The sequence below is a fragment of the Anopheles bellator genome, chromosome 1, assembly GCF_943735745.2.
Source record: "Anopheles bellator chromosome 1, idAnoBellAS_SP24_06.2, whole genome shotgun sequence".
Classification (NCBI taxonomy): Eukaryota; Metazoa; Arthropoda; class Insecta; order Diptera; family Culicidae; genus Anopheles; species Anopheles bellator.
This window is the reverse complement of record NC_071285.1, coordinates 27,766,409-27,780,357: the sequence shown is the minus strand read 5'-3', so window position 1 is coordinate 27,780,357 and position 13,949 is coordinate 27,766,409. Positions and strand designations below refer to the sequence as shown.

The 13,949-nt window shown below is 48.2% G+C and overlaps 1 protein-coding gene across 1 annotated transcript in view; it reads left to right on the top strand.

The window, feature by feature from the left end:
* Nucleotides 1–13,949, top strand: part of LOC131215369 (protein O-mannosyl-transferase Tmtc3-like) — a 151,293-nt gene that overhangs the window by 56,307 nt on the left and 81,037 nt on the right. Inside the window, exon 4 of the mRNA XM_058209757.1 lies at nt 7,169–7,268. Within this exon, the coding sequence (XP_058065740.1) occupies nt 7,169–7,268 (100 nt within the window). The remainder of the gene's footprint in view (nt 1–7,168; nt 7,269–13,949) is intronic.

Genomic DNA, 13,949 nt, shown 5'->3' with positions numbered 1-13,949 from the left:
TCCCTTTTGTCGATCTTCTCTTAATCGTGTCGCGTCGAGGGCGTCTTCGTACTTTCCCTTTCCGTTGCGGTGTTTATTTGTTGGAGGGGTTTGATTCGGATTCTCCCACTCTGCTTCCAATGATGTCTCGTGGATTTCGCTTATTGAACTATGATCAACACTGGACTGGATCATTTGGTCTGTGCAAGCCGTGTAGTGTGGTTCTTTACATCTGTGCCGGTTTGTATACTATTGTGGTCTTTGCAAAGGGTTTCCCGACCCATTTCCCAGTGGAAAACGGATGCCGAGTGGTGCCGTATTGGCGAAATAGGAAATTCTTTTGCATCCTTAGCCGCACGCAGGACCTCCTATAAATATGTATTGGTTGGCATAGGTCTAAAGATATGCAAAGTGGAATCAGCATATGTTTTTAATCCTTATTCAGAATAAAATATGGAAAAGGGAATAATGAAAAGACCAAAAAGGGTTAAACATTTATCCCTGCTTTTGAATAATTACTTAATCGTGTTGGTGGTCATCAGAAATCAGTTACCTTATCAGTTCCCTTAAAAACTCAATCCTCAATCCTAAGCCATTGCCAAAACATTTAAACTATTGACATTCGACAACGGTAAACTTAATGTGATGCTTCTTAAATAATATTCAGTGGAACATACAAACGAGCAGTCATTTTTGTATAAAGAGGGAGCTTACTATAACTAATGTAAAGTACAATTAATACATAAATTAATTGATTGTACAATAAAATACAATTAATAAAAGAATAAATTAATTGTATTCTTTAAACACAAGCAATGAGTGTACCTTTCAAAGAAAAGTTCAAGCATCGAAAAATATTAAGCCATTTTTGTTTTATAATCAAATGAACAAGTGAAACTTTCGTGGCTCACCCTATACTTAGATGACCCGCATGAACGTAGAAAGCTGTGTCCGAGGGGGAATTGCAAGGCTTCCAACCATAAGGGCGCTTGTGTGCGTTTTGGAAACAATACATTATTTGAACGCTGACAATGATTTTCAGCCACTTCCACCCCACCCAGTCTGCTGCCCAATTCCTTGCCAGCTGTATTAATAACATATTACAACGATAAGCTGCTCTCGAAGTCGTTTGCGCGCCGAACACAGCACGCACTGTCCACGCAGAGCCACAAACAATTACACAGTATTAATTATGGGGCTCAGTGTCGGCACGCGCACGCACCGTGCACGGCCGTGTCTCGTTGCGCTGTGTGCGCCTGCACAGCAGTTGAATCCTGTGACCCCGAGTAGGCCGAAGATTGTGTGCGACCGCAGAAGAGCGATCTCTCGAGCGCCGGAAAACCCGGTGCCACAATCTTTGCCATCGAGCGCCAGCAATCGGCCTCCGTCCACTCAATTACTTCCGCCGGCGAAGTGGCAGCGGTGGCGGCAAAACAATTATCGGAGCCTCGTCCCCCCCCGCCCGAGCATATAATCCCGTTGTGGCGGTCCGTCTTCGGAGAGCGACCGCATCGATCTCCTTCAGGCTCCGGAAGCAGAGCCGCAGCGTCAACCAGCCAGCCAGTCGGCCAGACGTAAATCGAATCCGTTGGCTTTGGATCGGTCACCGGGGCCGGGCCTATAAACAATCGAGAGCGGGCCTGTCCGACGACATTCGGTGCTCGGCCATGTTATGCTCGGCGGGCGAGTTATGCTGCCCGCCTGCTGACCACCAACGACCGGCTGCGTTTGCACCGATTGTCGTATTATCTTACAGCACTTAATTAGCTGCAGCACGCTGACCTCCCTCCCTGCCCTGCTTCACCACCCCCACCGCACCACACCCACCCAAGCTTCCCCGCGCCGCCGAGGGATCGATTGTTTTGCGCTCCTCCGCCTTTCGTGTCTGCGCGTAAACCCGCCTATTATGTTTTAATTCGATTGCCAACGCAAATTACGCCCTCGTATTGGTATGTGTGGGTGTGAGCGAGTTATACGATCTGGACAATCCATTTTTCGATCGATTGGCAGCAGCAGTAGTGGCAGGCAGGCAGGCGGGACGGACCGACCGGAATCAATTTCGTTGGGCCACAGTGGACTTTCGGTTTAAGGCTTCGGAAATTGTGTAGCATAAAAATGCTCAAAATTAATCATCCAACACAACCCGTTGTGCGGGGGGGTGACCCAGGGCGCGAGGGCGGTAATGCGAAAAGTGTCGGGAAGAAAAGTCGGTGGTCGCTGCGCTTCGGCGGAACCCGGCATTAAGGGCAATAATTGAATTTGGAATTGAACCAACCACACGATCCCCGTTAGATGAACTCGCCGCAAATACCAATTCCGACCAACGTGCGCACACATACACACACACAGAGAGAGAAAGGCAGCACTTCCGGATTCGGCACCCAGATTCGGAGTAAAAGGGGCACGAATCGATACCGACTGTGTAGCGCGCTGCCAGAGCTAGAGTCGGGAGCTTAGACCTTCCCGAATGGCCGGGATTTCGCCGGAAGGAAATGAGGAAAACTGATTCCAATTTTGGATAAATCTTTTCCCGACTCCATTCTGACTCTCTCTTTCGCTCGCTCGCTCGGTGGCTCCAAAGCCCAACACCCGTTTCAAAGAAAAGTAAGGTGTTGATTGAGTTTTTAATTGCTAGCAGCGAACAGTTTTCTCTGCGCGCACTTCCCGAGAATCCCCGAAGGGGCTCAAACGCTGCTGGTGCTGCTGCGACGAGGAATTAAATTGAGGTTAGGTCATGGTCTGTCGCCATCTAGCGGGGAAAATCTCAGCAAACCGAATCCGCTCCCGGCTGAAGAAGCTGCATTCGTGACATGGAAATGGAATTCTATCCGAATGGCGATATAATGGTTTGGCCGTTGGAACATGTTCCTAAGCTATGAATCGCGCGATCCAATGACTTCCGAGACTTTCTTGGGAACTCTTTCGGTGGAACTTTTAAACTGAAACTGACGATCCCATCGGACGAGTAGAGAACCTGTGGGTAATTTTCTCGCTCCCCGCGAAGGTAGCAAGAACACGGCCACAAAATTACTTAACGAATTCGCCCGGCCAAGCCACAAGATTATTTTTAGTCAAACTCTCGATCCATTACGATGCGGCTGGATGCCGTCGGTCACAAGGTTCGATTCGCACACGGCAGCCACGGAATCGTGCGGAACATCAGAAAATCATCGCCATTATTTGTGGGTGTGTGTCGCATCATCATCATCAGCACCCCAGCATGCATCCGTTAGAACCGCATATTTTGTCGGCAAAGCGCGGAAAAAGGAACTCGACGCCGGCGACGAATCCACCGGCCACCATGCGCCTCCATTCGGTTATTTTTTTCTCTGTCGCTGGAAACTAAACCTTTTCCACGATACGATGCGCCCGGGAAAGCTGATAATTTTGCGACCGCCGGCCGGGCTCTAGTTAGCTCCGACACCGCCGTCGCCGTTCGACCACCGGCCACGGGGCTTTCGCTGAAATAATAGCAACGTAAATAGGTAATAAATCTTGATTAATGATATTGGATTAGTCTGGGCCACCAGAGCATCGCGGCCACCCGCTTTTTTGTGGCCGTTCGCTTCCCACCAGGGACCGACGAGAGCACGGGACTCTTGATTCACCGGCTGTCCCTCTAATCCAGTCTCTCCAGACCCGTCCCACCGGTCCAGTTGGTCCCGTTTTCCCGCCGATTGGCGGGCGGGCGACTTTTTGCCTGTAACCCTGCAGAAGTCAACCGGCGGGCTGGACCGATTCGGATCGTACAGGGTCACCTGGAGGAGGGTTTCGTCTAGTGGGTGATGGACCCGCAGATTAGAGTGCACGGTTGGACGTCGGTCGACCGCACATCGGGGTGGCCAATCACGCAACTGGAAACGCTGGACAAAACCACCGCCACACTCAAGTTGCCGTTCGGGGCCAGGTGTTAGTAACGATGACCCCCGCTGGGCGAAACACACTGTGGCTGTCCTGAGTGTTCATGAATACGGGACATCTGGAGCATTTTCAAGAGCTGTTTTGCAGCTACTTCTGCTGTGTTGTAAAATAGAAGTTTAGCAAATTTATTTATAGTTTTGTATTGTCGTTTTTTTTGTAAACGTTAAAGTCTCATTTTTACTTGTTCTCTTTTTAATCCTGTTTGTGTTACCTAGTTTACAACTTTCTTGGCAAAACCAGTCAATCTGTTACTTTGTTTTTCGTTTTATATTTCGTATAGCTTTATTTATTTTTGTCGTCACATATTGATTTTCATAAATATTGAGACGCTTGTTCTTCTCTCTGCGAAGCAATATGTCCTAGACGACCACACGGCCATTTTCACAATTTTCCTAATACTTTTTCGTTCTCTGCCACCAATTCATCAACCGCTCGTAGCTCCATCATGAGTGCCGTATGCTCCTGGGCGTGAAGTTCGATCAAAAGACATCACCCAACAACGGAACGACGGAACCTCACGATGGGTCGAATCCACGCTGGCGTCCCTCACTGGGACAAGACACCAGTGGTCTACGCAAAATAAAACTCCCGAACGATGGATATCATTTGTCATTCCATCAACGTTGCAAAACCTCCCAAAGTCCCCAGGGCGGGCAGGTGGCCAGGCGTTTTTCGTGGGTTAGCCCCTTTATTGCCCCGATGCTCACACTAATCATGCTATGAATAATGCTGGCCGGAATGTGTGTATGGAGCGCGGCCAGCCCGAGTGAGTTGAGCGGACGGTAAATGGAACGAGCGCTGATCTTCGTCCGGTCAGTTACTCTTTTCTGGTGGGCTCGTTCATGAGCATTAAACTAGGCCACAATTTATTACATTAAGTTCTGGGCTGGGTTGGGTAGCTTCTGCTCCGGCCTCGGACAAGATATGCCAGGCCGAATAAGGTGTCCTGGTGGCACATACAGTTGATGATGCTATTGGGTGTGCGCCGAAGGAGCGAACATGACGGTGGTGCATTTCTAAGAATTTATCTACTTCGGAGCCTGCTGATAGGGCAATGCAGATTCATTACTTTGGCCACGTTAAAGAGGCCAAGCTTTTGTGGTCATAAACCATAAGGTCATAAATGAAGGCCATTTGATTGGCAAAAGCCTAACACCAGAGCCTAACACCATTTAAAAAAAAAAATGAAAAATGCAATGAATTGTTGTTGGAAGAATAAAGTTTGTTTTTATATCTTTGTAATGTAATCAAACATCGGGATTTGAATCCTTATTTTTAAAAGCGAAACCTTCATTTTCTTCTTCGTTGGAAGGACCTGCACCATGATCTCATCGTGGTCTGCTTCGCTAAGTACAGCAATCCCGAGAATGCTGCTCCAGCGTCTAGGAGATAACCACCAGCGGAATAGGAATTTCAAAAGATAGATCGACTCGGGAGAGGAATCCGCATGTTCTTTGTACTGCTGCTCTGGAGACCCGACGCTCGGAGGAAACCAAACCAAAAGACAATGGCCTCAGAACAGCAGCAGCAGGACACATTGTCATTCGCTTCGAGAAACGAGCATGCCGCGTGTATTTTATTGGCCAACACAGCACAAGTGCAGCGCCTCGTCTTGTGGCTCATAGTCTCTCGCTCTTTCACCATGGACATCGCCATGAATAAATGAGAATTCGGTTTTACGTGTGTAATCCGGGGAGGACCCCAAGATATCTTCGGCTGAACGGGTGAAGATGAATGGCAGGTGCTTGTCGGGATCGTCGTTCTCCGACGAACGATGTGCAACGGAAGCTGTCGGCACACCGCTCCTAAACAGATAATTCCATCTTAATTGCATCTCGAGCTGTGCATTGAATCAATTTCCTGGCGGGCGTCCTTACAGCGATGTCGTTGTTTTTCATTCCATTTCATGCGTGTGTGTGTGTGCGCGTGTAATCTTGCATACCGAATTGGAGATCACCTTCTCGGTCGAGAGGACGACCTCCGGAGAGCGGGCGTTTCGATTGGCATACCGGGGGGCGCGTGTACCTATCGAGATAACGAAGACAGTAATCTTGTTAACAAGTTCTGCACAAAATAAAATCCCTTACGAAATCCTATGCAGCCATTCGCATTCGTGGGGTTGGAAAAAATGTGCCACAAGGGTGGCATGCGGTGCATCGAGAAAATGCCATTCCCTCGTGGCCGCTGAGGAGGAGACATGCACCGCGCATGGCCCGTAGCTGAAGCCCTGTGTCCCTCTTTGGTTTGATTTCGTAATTGGATTCTAGCCCCGCTGACGGATTATGGGATCGATGGAAGAATCTCATTACTGCGCGTGGTCCGTTTTTCACCCCTGGAGAGGCGTAAATTAACATGTCTCCGTTGCATCAGCCTTTGAACTTCTCGTTTGGTTGGTTTTTTCACTACTTCTTTTTTCCTTTGGCTTAATGTTTTCACATTTTACATTTGCTTTTGCCATTTTCGAGTGTGTTTGTTTTTAACTGCTCTTTTCTATGTCTATTTTATTGGTCGCTCTTTATTTTGAAAAGGTTTTCTGATTTCTCGATACAGAAACTCTTTATCTTGTTCGGTGTTGAGGTGTATCATGTCTCTATACTTTTGAAATTAACACTTTAACACACTTCTTTTTCTGTTTGCTGTATGATGCAAATTGGTTTATCGCTTGTCGACGACGTGCAACATTCTATCTTATTCAAACGGAGTGCGTTAAGCAACTAGCCCGTTCGACTAGCGTGTCCCCAACTGCTATTAGGTGCTATGTCCATAAACAACACTCAGACTAAGAACGTTGGTCCCCGCACTCGGTGCACGGTGAGTGCGGGCCCGTCCCTCGATTGCCGTTTGAGTGCCAAACACCGGGCACGACATATCCTTTGGCTCTCGAGAAATGTCATAACGTCGCGAACTGTGCGCGCCGCGCCGTGGCCGCGCTACTCCTTGATCCTTGACGGACGTCGACGGGTTGAGGTTTAATTGGTTCGCATCCTTGTTCCAGCGTCGCCCGCCACTCTCGACACTGATTTCGAACCGCTTCCTCGCTGTCGCCGTCATCGTTGTCGCCTCTTCTGCTCGCGCGCGTTGCTTCACGGTCCACTGTTTCCGGTCCTCTAATGTTGCGACTGCAACTCGTGGAGTGGACCAGCCCGAGTGCCGCTGTAACGGTTCGCCGCCACGGTTCTCACCTTTTTATGCATTTCGATAAAAATAATTTTCCACCATTATCGCACTGTTTCCTCAATTTCTCTCTCTCTCTTTCTCTTTCTGCCAGGTGACCGGAGTCGTGGGACGCGCGGAAACGCTCTCGTCCGTGTTTTTCCTGGCGGCATTCATTTTCTACACCAAGGCGACCAGGCGGAAAAAATCCACAGGTATGTGTGTTGTGTTCTTCGGGTTTTTTTCAGTTCAGCTCCCAGTCGGTGCCGGGTCGGTAGAGAGCGGGATTTTTTATGGGTGTCGGGGAGTGTGGTTTGGGGGGTGTAATGTTGCACAAACAAGTGTAATCACCTTCACGGGAACACGAGTGCTGGACAACGTTTCGTTTCGTTTCGTTGCGTTTTTTTCGCTGCTATCCGCTGCGAAAATAAAAACAAATCCACACTATCGAAACTCGGGGCGTGGAAATGTTGGTTTTGTTTTTTTTTTGGGCTGGACCCCTCGTTCGCAAGGTGTTTGTGGATGGTCAATGCGCTGGAAGCAATTATTGTGAAACAAAATAACACGATAGTGAAAATAGAGTGCAACAGAAGAAAAACTAGTAAGCCAGCCATTGATTATTGCGTGCGTACTGTGTACGCGTATCGATGTGAATTTAATTTAACGGTTTGTTGGCGTCCTTGTGTTTCGCCTTTGGGTTTCTATTGTTTGATCTTCTTTTATGCTTTATTTTCAATGTTCGGTTTTCCATGTTTTTGGCTCTCTATTAAGTTTCTCTCGCTGCTCTTTTACTTAGTGCTCTTTTACTTAGTTTCTTGTTTGCAGTATGCTCTTGCAGCTTTGTTTCAGGCTTTCTAAAACCTTACTTTAGTTTTGTATTCGTTTCATTTTAGGTTGCTTTTGATTCTTCGCTTCGCTAACTTTTCAATACTTTTTGGCATTATGCACCAGATTAGTGCGTAATGTTGTGCTTCCTCTATGTGTCCATTATTCGCACAAAGCACATTATTCGATAGAGAAAATGATGTGTGATTGGATGACGGAATTTAAACTGCGGAAGCGTTTTAAATTGAATTTATCGATGCGGCACACCAACCACCACCACCACCAGTGTACGTAAACTCCAAATTCATATTGTGCAACATCAACGCACGCAGCGCCAGTGTCGCCAGTTGCCGCGCTAATGCAATTCGCCTCCTGGTCGCGCTCAAAAACGGCTACCTAATACGAAATCAATCAATTTAGAAGTGCCGCCTGTGCGCACTGTCACACTTGATCCAATTTCAATCGGATCGTCTGCAACGTAGTTTCAGACCCTGGCCCCACCGCGCCCAAGCAGCGCAATTCTGTCTACCATTCGCCATCAGCCGGAAAATGTGCACCCGTTTCGGGCTTTTTACTCGAGCTCTCGGGCTCACAATATTCGGGCGTTATGCAACAACTGCCCGCTCCCACCGCCCCTCCGTGCACACCATAAATCCTCGTTCCCTCCCACCCTGCACAACGACCCACCCACCGCCCGTGGCCGACCAATTTGCTGATTTTACAAGAGCCTGGCAAAATGTGATTAATTATTGAAAATCCGCTCCCTAATGATTTGCTATTCATCGGCAAAATTCCTGGCGCCATTCGCTGCCCTGGCCAGAGGCAAACGCCAAACACCAACCCGCCCTGCTCCGCCGCCGCCGTCGCTCTGGCCATTCTGTCCGACGAGAGCGCGCTTTTCCACGTTCGAATGCGCCTGAATGTATGCAAACCGGTCATTATCGATCGGGGGACTGTTTGACAACCGTCGTTCTCGACTTCGACAGTCACGGGCAGCACGGCGTACGGTGGCGTCTGCCAAAAGCCATCCCAATTTCGCTCGAAGGCTTAAGGGTGGCCCGGAAAAGCGAAAAAAAAAACGAATCCCAACCAGTCCTAGCAGAAAATGGATGCTCCAGTACCAAATCGGCGCCATTTTTCATTGGTCGCGCGGGAAGCCCGGCCGGCGTTGTTGAACTAATGTACAGCCGCCGTTCGTGCACTTCATGCCTGGCCTCAACGGGGTGGTGAGCCGAGAATGGATTGGAATGGATTTGCCTACCACCCCACTGCGCCCGGTACATGACGCCACTTGGCCCTCCCCGCATTTTACACGCTCCGAAATAATCCTCTGTCTGTCGGTCCTTCGAGGTTGGGAAAAAGGTTTTTTTTTTACCAACATTGGGAAAAACAAAGAAAATTGTTAAATTTGTACCGTTGTCAGTCCCTCTTATGTTGTTGGTGCTTGGCATTTGCTGCACACAAAACATTGTTTTGTTAGTAACGGTGATTGGAAAAATAGAGCTCTCTATATTTAGATTTACATTTTTCAGAAAACTGCCAAAACCGGCCACCGAACCTGGGCGCGCGACGAAGCGCATCATAATACTGCTGGGATTAAACCTGTAAACCCGTTCCATCAATCGCCTGCCCCTCCCAAAGTTCCGGTGCCCGCGTTCACGCCGGAAAACTTTTATCCCGCAGCGAACGCGCTTTCCGCGTTGGCTGTTTTTGGCACGGCGGGAGTTTCCTTCTCTTTTTGGTTTTCACTTTGTCCTCGTAAAAATGACCATCATTTGCGAGAAAACCCTTTTCGCACACCGAAAACGGCCCTCGGTCGGCCATTATGAGATCCGTGCCCGTGCCCGTCCAGAAACTTTGTCGGAGGTGTCGGACTTCCGGAGTTTTATGTTTCTCGTGTTGGCAAAGTGAAAAAATCGCCCACTATTTGGCGTTTCCGACACTAGAGGGCGCCGCCATGAGAGTGGTTCGATTTATTCTGGGAAAGGATACGGGACGAATGCGGGAATGCCGGTCACCGGGCGATTTCAGAATGTGAGAATGTTAAAATTCTTTTCACACCAAAACGAAATTACAACATTTATCAAGTAAATTACTTGGCCTTGGTGTGTGGCGGGTGAGCCGTTTGCGGCGCTCCCTCGTCGTAGGGCTTCCTCAGCAGGACTTCCCGACCAACCATTTACCAAAGTTTTCCATCAAAGTTACGCGCAGTAGCGCAAGAGTCACCAACCGGAGCCGGAGTTTGTGATTAGAAAACAGCTAAAAAGACCGAAGCCAAGGAAAAGTTTGCACCCTTTCACTCCCGGGCCCCAAACAGTTGGCGCGTTCGGGCGAATGTTTCAGTCTTTTTGGCGCTGGTTTCTGTTTCTGCGTGCTCTCGATAACTGTTGGTGAAAGCCAATTTTCAGCGGGCGTAACTCTGCTACTGCTGCAGAAAAGCAAAACGAAGAATGAAAATGTGTTTCGGTTATTAAATAAAACTTTATAGCTGCCCTGTAATGGGTAGCACTGAATGTACTCTCTGCTGGTGTCGCACACAGTAGTTTCCAAAAGGCATCGAATAACTATACTGTCAAAGTCTCTATAGAATTCAATATAATTATTGCGACAAAATTTTAACAAAAGTGTAGAATCACTAACTGACGGTAATTCATACTTTTTAAAATTCAAATAGAAAACTATTGTCATTGAAATTACCATAAGTTGAAGTCAAACTTACTTATGTGGCCTCCGTTCCGTCTGCGGAACATAGGGCCGAAGTTAAAGTCAAAGAGACTTATTAAGTCTAGTACATGAAGTATCGTATAACCGGGTGCCAGATCGCAAGTATCAGGTATAAACCATAGCCATTCAACGGCTTGCAAATATGACAGAGTCTAGCGAAGGATTCACGTACAAAAAAGACTTATTAGAAAAAGCTAGCACAATGAATATAAATAATATGAATATGAATTTTTAATACTCCATGCTAGTAGTCTGAACGATTCGCTGGACGGTTACTTCGGCTCAGCGTTTCTTCTCTCGGCATTACAGCTCGGCATTGGAAAAAAACATTGAAAAGAAAATGACATGACATGATTCAAAGACGCCGTAAGGAACTACTTATGACCTAGGCAAAGTACAACAGCTGTCCAAATAACATGATGGTAATGGTCCTGACGCTTACTGTTGGTTAAATCAATTAAAAATAAAACGTCGCGCTGCTTTTGGGTGTGTGAACCGAAACCTAGCCACTCCGGTTGCTTACGCGAGATGTCTTTTCTGCAGGAATTAACCTTCTCGATCCTGCTTCACAAGACGTGGATCGTGACGGCAGTGTTTGCTTTTCTCTCAGCGATGGCTTCCGTTACCAGTTCTCAGTGCCTTTAATAAAGTGTTACAGTGTCGAAAATTTCCCTCGAAAATCCATTTCAAACGTTAACCCTTCAGCCCACCAGTCGGGTGTGGTAACTCTTTCCCCAAGTGCATGCAGAGCATCAATCGAGGTCTGCTGCTGGCGTCTCTGAAGTCACTTTGGGCAGAGCACGCCTGCATCAAACTGATGCCATCAAACCTCTGAACCTATTTTCACTCTCCGGAATAAGTTCAAATATGGCCGGAGCGTGGGTTTGTACAAATTATTCCAAAAAATCTTGAAAACGGAAACTTCCAAATCTCCCTCCGTATCTGCAAAGCGTGCCCGTCGGGAGTTGAGATTTGAGTGTAAGTAAAAGCGCGGTGCATCGGCATCCGGGTGCAGTCGGGAATCTCGGGGAAAACCTCGCCAAAAGTGGAGAGCGATTTTCACGCGAAAGGGTCCAAATCGCACTTGCTGCACTTCCGCCGGGCGCTCGGGTGAAAGTGTGGCCCCTTCCCGGGTTGCCGACTGGGGGTGAGAGCGCGGGCGAAGAAACGAATCCCAGAAGCTTCTTCCCCGGCACGGGCACGGGGTGGCTCGGTCGAGAAAATAAACTTTCATTTTTATCGCCCTCGCCGGGACGTCCTCGTGGAGCTTGACTGCAACCGGTACAACCAGCGCCGGCGATGCTGCAGTTCGCAAATGCATCTGTGGCAAGAGTGCAGCGCCGACGGCAGGAGGACCAACATCATTAGGGACTCTCGGGTGAAGTAGCTCGGCGCTGCTCGGCGCTCAGTCACGTCAGCCCAGAGTCGGGTGGCTGAAGCCACCGACAACAACACTGGTTGCCAAACACTTACTCTTCGACGTGCAATAGGACGAAAAAGCGGCCAGGGCTTCCTCTTCATCCGCACAAGATGGCGGCTGAGTTGGTGTAAAGCATTAAACCTCGGACTGATGGTCGAGCTTTTTGTCGGCGAATGAAGAGCGATAGATAGAGAAAGGGTCTGTGTGGGTTTGTGGATGTAAGCGTATCTGCGCGTTGGCAGGACTGCAGTGAAATGAGTCTAGCATAAAAGGATAACTTCCCTTAAAAACAACGAACTTCGTACTCCATCGCTCAATAAGTGGTTAAGCTCTAGCAATTGTTATGCTGAACCATTCAAAATATTGTTAAATCGTTATGAAAATTGCTCAAAATGAAATGTGCATTAGATGGGTTTAGGCAAATTGCAGTAAGAGTAATTGTAGTAAGTTTGTGGTATACGCCCATCTTAAGCAGTTTTTGACCCACAGAATATGTATATTACTTCTCCACAAGATGCAGAGAACGGTTGAGACAGACAGAGAGCAAGAGCGATGGACATGAGAGCACTCAACTGAGGAGGGTCCATGAAAGTCCATCGCTTCGAGTTCGAAGATTCGGCATTCCATCGGGGTCCATCCTGCGTTACCCTTTTTGCCGTTGTTCTCTTCCTCGCGAAAGTGTGATTTATTTACGACAGCCTTTTTGGCAAAGTGGCAATACCGCCAACGACTGCGGCAGATGCAGGCTCCGATCGGAGCAAGTAATGCCACGCTTCGCCAACCCGCCACCTAAGTTCCCAGGACACTTGGGTGGCACCGGCAGGATGCCTTCTTGGATGAGTAATTGAATATTTTTAGCAAACGGCAACCAGCCAGCCAGCGGACGGATCGATACTGCAGATGGAAAAAGAAACCGTCACACACGACGAAATACGAAACAAAAAGCAGAAACATTCGCTGCAGCAACACAGGATGTGAAGCTGACATCCTGTGACATGTTGCGAGAGGCACACAACAACAAAAACAGCCTGGCCCGGGGTCCGCTGCACCCACACGCCAGCGTTTGGCAGCACACCAGCAGCAGCAGCCAAATTCGATCGTGTAACACATTACGGTGTGGAGTGTAATGAACATAAACTGCATAAAAGCATCGACAGGAGGAGAAAAAAGCGGCAACGAAAACGAATCCGCTTCTGCTGTTGCTGCGGCAAGAAGCTCGGTTCTCCGTGCCTGTCCATTACTCTTACTTATCAACTTCTTCGTCTTCGTTGCAACGAATATTGCAACATAAAACCGGGGGCACTACGGCGTTGCACATTCGCTGCAACTGCTGCACGCTTATGAGCGTACGGCGAAAAGTTTTATGAGCCGTTCGCGTTCTCACGTTTGCGCTGCTGCGTTCGGCGCAAAAACGGGCAACTGCCCGTCAGGGAACAGAAGGCGACATAAGGGAACGAAGGAATCTTGCCAACGGACTTGGGGCTGGGCGTTCTCCTCCCCACTGGCCATTGCGTGCCGATGTTTATGAGTTTAATTTTCTTCATTCGGTTAAATTTGGCGTAGCTAAAATGCTGCTGTTGCTGCTTCTGATAGTTGAATCAAAGCAGTTTTTTTGCCGCATTTCCATTCTTTGCTCTGAAAGGTTATGTTTAGTGTGGCGCTGTTTTTGCTGGGTTCGTGCCCGGAATGCTTCGGAGTTTGACGGCCGCGGAACAGCGTTTTCGCGAAAAGAAACGATAAATTGGAAACATCGACATTAATGTGAAAGGAAAAGAACTTTGTTTTGTTTGTTTTTAGTACTTTGTTGTAGAAATAATACAAAAGCTGTGTTAGCAGATCCCGTAACGCTTGCACTTGTGCAGAGACCAAGGCCAGCGCAAGCCACGAATTCTATCCAGTCATGAAAAAGCGGACCCGTTATCGATAT